This window comes from Lepus europaeus, chromosome 17, assembly GCF_033115175.1.
Source record: "Lepus europaeus isolate LE1 chromosome 17, mLepTim1.pri, whole genome shotgun sequence".
Classification (NCBI taxonomy): domain Eukaryota; kingdom Metazoa; phylum Chordata; class Mammalia; order Lagomorpha; family Leporidae; genus Lepus; species Lepus europaeus.
Window position 1 is genome coordinate 77,817,795 of NC_084843.1, and position 7,753 is coordinate 77,825,547.

Consider the following 7,753-nt stretch of genomic DNA (forward strand, 5'->3'; position numbering starts at 1 on the left):
TCAGGGAAGCTGAGTTTGTGTGCAAGCACGTGTGTGTGTGTGGCTAAGTTAATGTGTGTCTTGCATGTTGCTGTGTGTGCACATGTGTGTCCATTTATACTACCATGTGTGTTCATGCATGTTTCAGGGTATATGTGTCTGAGCAATCATGCATGTGCATACGTTTCTCCCTCTCTTTCTCTCTGTGCTTGTGTACTTGTATTGTTGCGGGTGTAGCTGTGTTTAAGAGCATGTGTCTGTGTTGTGTGTGTGTATGTGTGTGGTGCCCCTGATAACACACAAGCCAGACAAGTCCCAAGGGAAATGACATCATGAAGGGGAGTGTCTCCAGCATCCTGGCTGGGTCTCTGTGCCTGCCATGGGTCACAGACTTGTGTCATTGATGAGGTCACAGAACACAGCCAACATCCTGGTGACCTCCCAAGAAAGCCCAGCAGCCACGTGGGCCAGGGCCATCTGAAGGGGTCAGCACAACTCAAGCCAACTCTCACCCAACAACCAGACCAAGCAGAACCTGGGCTCGGCTCTCAAATTATGAAACGCCACTTCTCGGACCACAGGGGAGAGCAGTCGCCAGCTGATGGGACCACCCTCAGCTTGACCACACCTGAGTCCACGCAGGAGAGCCTGGGAGTGTGCTGGCCAGGTAGGGCTAAAGAAAGAGCAGGTGGCAGGCAGACAATCAGGCTGTGCTCTCCGGGATGGAGGCTCTGGGGAGAGGAGGGTACAAGGTAGTTCCCTGATGTACTGATGAAGGATTGCATTGGCCCTAAGAGTGGGTGGGGAGGGCGAGGAAATCGGTGCTTGTGGGAGGCTCTGCAGGACCTGGACTGTTCTGAGGACGTGTGAGATGATTCCAGGAGAGGAGCCTGCTAAGCGGTGACTGCCCTGTGTTTATTTTTGTGTGTATTAAAGAGAAACAGAATTGACGCGTCCATCCTGTGACTGGGGCAGTGATATAAAATTATAATACATGGATGAGAGCTCACCTAGAACATCAGTCTGAAGACCACTCAGCCATGTGCGTGAGCTGTGCCAGATCGTACGGCTCGGTGGCTCCACCACCCACTCACCATCATCTCTGGGTCTCTGTCTCTTGCTTGGTTGAATGGGAATCAGAACCAGGCCATTTCTCAGGGTTGCTCTGAACACTATGGCCCTGGTGGCAGGGGCACCATAAGGGCTCAAGGAGGAGGCAAGGGATCCCTTGGGTAAGATAAAACCGTGTTCCCAGGGGTGACAGGGACCGTGGGGCTGATCAGCTTTGCTGAAGTACCTCCCTTGCCTTGCCTTGCAATGGACTTTTATTGAGCTGCTTATTGACACAGCCCCCAGAGTTCCCTTGGGCCCCCCTTAGGATCGGTCTCCCCCTGCCCGTCCCCAGCGCCCCTCACTGCCAGCTCCTGGCACCCTGCTCCATTTTGCCCTGCAGAGTCTTCTTTTCTAGAACGCCACTGAAATGCAAGCTTAAACTCCGTGGCTGCTTCCCCATTGCACAGTGCATTAAATATGTGTCCATGCTAGCGTGCATTCATAGTTCATTCGTTCATTCGCAGATAGCATTGCAGCCTGCGATGTGCCACCAACCCCTTCTGGGGTGTAGCCGACTGTTTATGATCCTGTTCATGCGTTATTCCCTCTCTGGCATCACCCAGAGGGCGGTGATGGGGAGTGACTTTATCACCAACCCTGCTTTAGGAAGAAACAGAGGCAGGGGGATGAGGGCACCTGCTCCAGGGTCCCCCCCCCCCCCCGGGGGGGGGGCGGGGCGGGTGATGGCACCTGCTCCAGGAGCCTGTGGCTTCTGCAGGGAGGTTGCAGACAGGAACCTTTGGGGGCGCTGACGATCATGTCCTTGCTTCTCAGGGATCCTAAAGGACACCCACTCGCCCCCGCCAGGGCCCGCCATTCCCCATGACGAGGATACCTGGTTTGCCTCCAGGGCCCGGCGCGTGCTGGGCTGGAGCAGCTCCCCATCCTCGCAGTCCGCCTCTGAGTACCAGTCCTACTCGCAGTACAAGTCCTGCTGCTCCTGCGTGTGCGACGAGGAGGGGCCCCCGCAGAGCGTGTGCGCGCTCTACACCCACGTGCAGACCGTGCGCGGCGTGGCGGTTGCCTGGGAGACCGAGGAGGGCTTCGAGCCAATCAGCAGGAAGCCCCGCATCCGCGAGGCCGAGTTCATCAAGAGGCAGAGGAGGAAAGGTTCGTCCTTCGAGATGGCGTCCAACACCGACCTGCGCTGGGAGCTCGAAGCGTGTCAGGACGACTGCTGCTCGGAGCCCGAGGACCCGGAGCAGCTGCTGGAGTGCTCCCCGCAGGAGCTGCGGGCCCCTCCGGACTGGCTGGTCACCACGAACTACGGGCTGCGCTGCGTGGCCTGCTGCCGGGTCTTCCCCACGCTGGGGGAGCTGCTGGAGCACGCCCAGTATGGCATCCGCGAGGGCTTCAGCTGTCAGATCTTCTTTGAAGAGATGCTGGAGAGAAGGCGGGCCCGGGAGCGAGCCCAAGACCCGCAGCTGGAGGAGGAGGAGGAGGACGAGGAGGGGGAGGAGGAGGAGGAAGAACAGAGCCCGTCAGACACTAGCGAATACCCGAGCCCAAAGGACAAGGTGCTCCAGTCTCAACAGCTGCCGCAGAAGCAGCAGTGAGCCCAAGGGGAGGCACCCACCCCCGCCCTCACCTCCACAACGTGGGGCTGCCCCTTCCCAGCCCAATGTATTGATGCAGGATCCATCCGGGCCACCAGGGCGGGAGGAGGGGACCACGTGGGGAGGATGTGAGGGCAGAAGAGCAAGAAGGGACGTCAGGCCCCCTTCCCAAGGGCCCGGAATCCAACTCAAAACCTGAATGTGAAGCAGAAGGCTCAAGTGTCTTCGGGGGTGGGCGCAAGATCCAAGCCTCCCCCCACCCCCCCAGCCAAGCACCGTGGGCACAGGGATTTCTATTTTTTGCCGATGGATCAAGCAGGCCCACACTTGAGCCAAGGAAGTTTCGGCCCTATTTTTTTCACTTAGGAATCCGTCATATGCCCCAATTCTATGTCTTATATTATTGGGATTAAACCTGAATAACTCAAATGCAAGACAGTGGTAACTGAGAGAACCCACAGGGAGGTGCCGCGTCTGTAGGTTGCACCCTGACATGGACAGTTGGACACAGAGAGCTTTCCAGGGTTAAGGGCTGGGGGGGGGAGCAGGGTTCTTATAGGTAGCTAACTATACACTTTATTTATTTATTTTTTTTGACAGGCAGAGTGGATAGTGAGAGAGAGAGAGAGAGAGAGAAAGGTCTTCCTTTTTGCTGTTGGTTCGCCCTCCAATGGCCACTGCAGCTGGCGCATCTCGCTGATCCGAAGCCAGGAGCCAGGTGCTTCTCCTGGTCTCCCATGCAGGTGCAGAGCCCAAGCACTTGGGCCATCCTCCACTGCACTCCCGGGCCACAGCAGAGAGCTGGCCTGGAAGAGGGGCAACCGGGATAGAATCTGGCGCCCCAACCGGGACTAGAACCCGGTGTGCCGGCACCGCAAGGCGGAGGATTAGCCTGTTGAGCCACAGCGCCGGCCACTATACACTTTAAAGTGACAGCACGTTCATCTGCACCCTCCCACTCATCCCCAGTTCGGGGCAGGGTGCATTAATTGACTACAAGACAGCATTCGCTGTCCCGCGTGTGTTAGGTGTGCTGATGGGGCATGTACAGATTTCACATCCTTTATCCGAAATGCTTGGGACCAGAAGTATTGCTGGGGTCAGATTTTTTTTTCTTTTTTCTTTTTTTGGATTTGGGAATATGAGCACATATGTCGTGGGGAGGGGACCCAAGTCTGAATGCATAGCTTCTGTTTTAGATGCTCCTGACACAGATAGCCTGAACATAAGTTATGCATCACTTTTAGTGTGCCTGGTGGTGACCTGAACAAGGCTGGTCAAAGCCAAGTGGGAGAAGGAAAAGTGGATGCATTAGAGAGAGGTTTGGGAAATAAAATCCAAAAGAACTCGACGATGGGTGCATGAGACAGGGTGGGGAAAAGGGTTTCTCAAGATGGATTCCCAGGTTTCGAACTGAACAAAGGAGGGCTGGTTGTACCTGGAGCTGTTTGAGAACAGATGTGTGAGTGTAGATGCATTGTGTGTGCATGGGTGTGGGCATGCATGGGTGCATATGCATGTGTCTGCATGCAGCCAGGCTTAGGTGCTGTGAGGGGTTGGTAGGAGGTGGCTAGCACACCATCAATTCTGAATATTAATGGCATATCCAAGTGGGGAGGTTGAGTGGGAAGGGGTTTGTGGTTTGGAACTCAGAAGACAAGTCTGGATTGGAAAATGAGGGCATGAACACTACTTGGATGGTGCTATTTTTTTTTTTGACAGGCAGAGTGGACAGTGAGAGAGAGAGAGACAGAGAGAAAGGTCTTCCTTTTTCCGTTGGTTCACCCTCCAATGGTAAAGTGAGCCTCTTGTAGTTCGGATCAGTTTGCGCTGATCTAAAGCCAGGAGCCAGGTGCTTATCCTGGTCTCCCATGCGGGTGCAGGGCCCAAACACTTGGGCCATTCTCCACTGCACTCCCGGGCCACAGCAGAGAGTTGGACTGGAAGAGGGGCAACCAGGACAGAATCCGGCACCCCAACCGGGACTAGAACCCGGTGTGCCGGCGCCACTAGGCGGAGGATTAGCCTGTTGAGCCGTGGCATCGGCCAGATGGTGCTATTTTTAAAACCACCACAGTGCATGGAGGAAGCTAACAGGGAGCTGGGGGTGGCGGGGTCAGCCAGAATGTGGGCTGGGATGTAAGAAATGGGCTGGGAGCATTTTGTAGGGTTTTCCTTCAAAGTTAACCAAAGCCAGACATGGTTTCCAGGAGTGGTGAGCAGTGTTAGAAGCTAAGGGGAGCTGGGGTGAGCTGATGGAGGCTCACCCCAGGAGGCTGCTGACGGCTCGGATGGGGCAGACTCAGCGGCTGAGCAGGGCTGAAGTCGGACAGGCAGCGGCGGTAGGGGACACCAGGCAAAGTGCCAGAGACAAGCATGGCGCATGTCGGCTGGCAAGAGAGGGTAAAAAAGGAGAGCAACAATGGCTGTAGCGAGACCAAAGGATCCTCATAAAGGAGGCAGAGATGGGAGAGAGAGGCCATTTCTATACTAGTGAAGACGCTTCCTTAGTGAGAGAGACCCACAATACAAGAAGGAAGGGGGAGGGGCCGGCGCTGTGGCATAGCAGGTAAAGCCACCACGTGCAGGGCTGGCATCCCATTTGGGCACCAGTTCTAGTCCTGGCTGCTCCTCTTCCAATCCAGCTCTCTGCTATGGCCTGGGAAAGCAGTAGAAGATGGCCCAAGTCCTTGGGCCCTGCACCCGCATGGGAAACCAGGAAGAAGCTCCGGGCTCCTGGCTCCAGATTGTCACAGCTCCGGCTGTAGCAGTCATTTGGGGGAGTGAACCAGCAGATGGAAGACCTCTCTCTCTCTCTGCTTCTGCCTCTCTGTAACTCTGCCTTTCAAATAAATAAATAAATCTTTTGACAGAAGATTGAAGTCATTAAGCACGGCTGGTGTGGCACGAGGGTGAGGAGAGGAAGGTGTCTGGATGTCACCAGGGCTTTTTCCAGGTGGCTGTGACTGTTGGAGCCAACGTCACATAACGGGGAAGCAGAAGCCTGGATGGGGCACTGACCCGCCTACTTACAGCGAACAGTTTGAGAAAGAAACCACCAGAACAGGGCTAGGATGAGTGGTATCGGGGATGGAGGTGGACGTGGGGTCACCTGCAGGGGGATGGCTAACATGGTGTCCTCCACAGGTCTCATGTTGCATTTGGTCCCTCTGCGGGTCCAACAACCAGAGGCAGCCACCTGGTGGTCTCAGAATGGCCGTCAGCCATGGGGACAAGGACGCCCTGCGCCTTGGTGAGGTGCAGCAGAGATCACAGACTTCCTAAATGCTCCAGGAGAGGGGCTGGAGGAGCTGCAGGAAGGTGCGGGGCCCCTGACGTGGTGCTAGCTAGCAGGTGCTGGCAGGGGTGGGGCGGGGTGCTCACCAGGCAGGTGGGATCCGAGGACAGCCTAAGAGGACGGGTGGAGGCTGGGCCGGTGAGCGCTGATGGGATGGACCTCGTTACATTAACAAAGCAGGCTGTAAGGGAACGGACATGAGACAGGGCATGTAAGGTTTGGGATTTGAGCCGTTAGAAGGCAAGTGTTATTTAGCTGCGAAACTCTGACATTATTAGGAACAAGCCTGGTTCCAAACACTCTATGGATACTGAATGGTGTCATGCGCTCCACAACCCAAGGAGCTAGGTCCTCTTGTCATCCCTGTTTTAATGGTGAATGAGCGTGACCTTGCCCAAGGTCATCTGGCTGGAGGGCGGTGAGTCAGCCTTCCTACCAGGCAGGTCGGCTGCAAGCCCGCGCTCTAACCACCACACAGAGATGCAAACTTGGATGTACAGACAGATGCCGGGTACGTAGGAGAGCAAACACGTCACCTCCACAGGCTGTGTGTTCTGTGGATTAAGTAGCAGCACCTGGAGATCAGGGGAAGGTGAAGGGCATTCAGGACAACTGAAGGATGACAGCCACCCTGGATAGGCAAACATCTAACGTAGGGGGCAGCCTCAGCTGAGACACATGTGGAGGAGGGAGGCATAGAACCATTTTTTGTTTTTGACAGGTAGAGTGGACAGTGAGAGAGAGAGACAGAGAGAAAGGTCTTCCTTTTCCATTGTTTCACTCCCCAATGGCCGCTGCGGCTGGCGCGCTGCGGCCGGCGCACCGCGCTGATCTGAAGCCAGGAGGCAGGTGCTTCTCCTGGTCTCCCATGGGGTGCAGGCCCCAAGGACCTGGACCATCCTCCATTGCACTCCCGGGCCACAGCAGAGAGCTGGACTGGAAGAGGGGCAACTGGGACAGAATCCGGCGCCCCGACCGGGACTAGAACCCAGGGTGCCGGCGCCACAGGTGGAGGTTTAGCCTATTGAGCCGCAGCGCCGGCCAGAACCATTCTTTAAAAAAGATTTATTTATTTATTTGAAAGGCAGAGTTACAGAGAGTCAGAGAGAGAGAGAGAGAGAGAAGTCTTCCATCCGTTGGTTCATTCCCCAAATGGCTGCAATGGCTGGAGCTGTGCTGATCTGAAGCCAGGAGCCAGGAGCTTCTTCCAAGTCTCCTATTCAGGTGCAGGCGGCCCAAGCACTTGGGCCTTCTTCCACTACTTTGCCAGGCCACAGCAGAGAGCTGGATAGGAAGTGGAGCAGCCGGGACTCACACCGGCACCCATATGGGATGCCGTCACTGCAGGCTGCAGCTTTACCCACTACGCCACAGCACTGGCCCCTAGGTGCTATTTTTTAAGGTGGCGAATTGTTTTTTAACACCAACTTGACTCAGCACTCATTTGTGGTTGAATACATCACCCCACAGAGGCTCGGGGCCTCCACAGACAAGGTCAGTAACGGGGTGAGTAGGGGGACTTCGAATGTTCTAGATCAGGAAACAGTTTATACCCTCTGTTTTCCCAAAGCATAGTAAAATATGGAACTCATTTTATGAGCGTTACATAAGCCTGACAACAAAGAGCCTGCCAAAAATTGGCGCTGAAGCAGCCAACGATGTATCAGTATCAAAAATGAATGCAAAATACCAGTGCATCAAAACTAACACCACGTGGCTAGCACCACAGCTCACTAGGCTAATCCTCCACCTGCGGCGCCAGCACTCTGGGTTCTAGTCCCGGTCGGGGTGCTGGATTCTGTCCTGA

The 7,753-nt window shown here is 55.4% G+C and overlaps 1 protein-coding gene across 1 annotated transcript; it reads left to right on the forward strand.

Moving 5' to 3' along the window:
• Positions 1-534: 534 nt before the first annotated feature.
• On the forward strand, positions 535-2,648 carry FAM170B (family with sequence similarity 170 member B). The gene is made up of 2 exons (XM_062213990.1): positions 535-646; positions 1,867-2,648. Exons 1-2 carry the CDS (start codon positions 535-537, stop codon positions 2,646-2,648), a joined length of 894 nt encoding a protein of 297 aa, XP_062069974.1.
• The last annotated feature ends 5,105 nt before the right edge of the window (positions 2,649-7,753 follow it).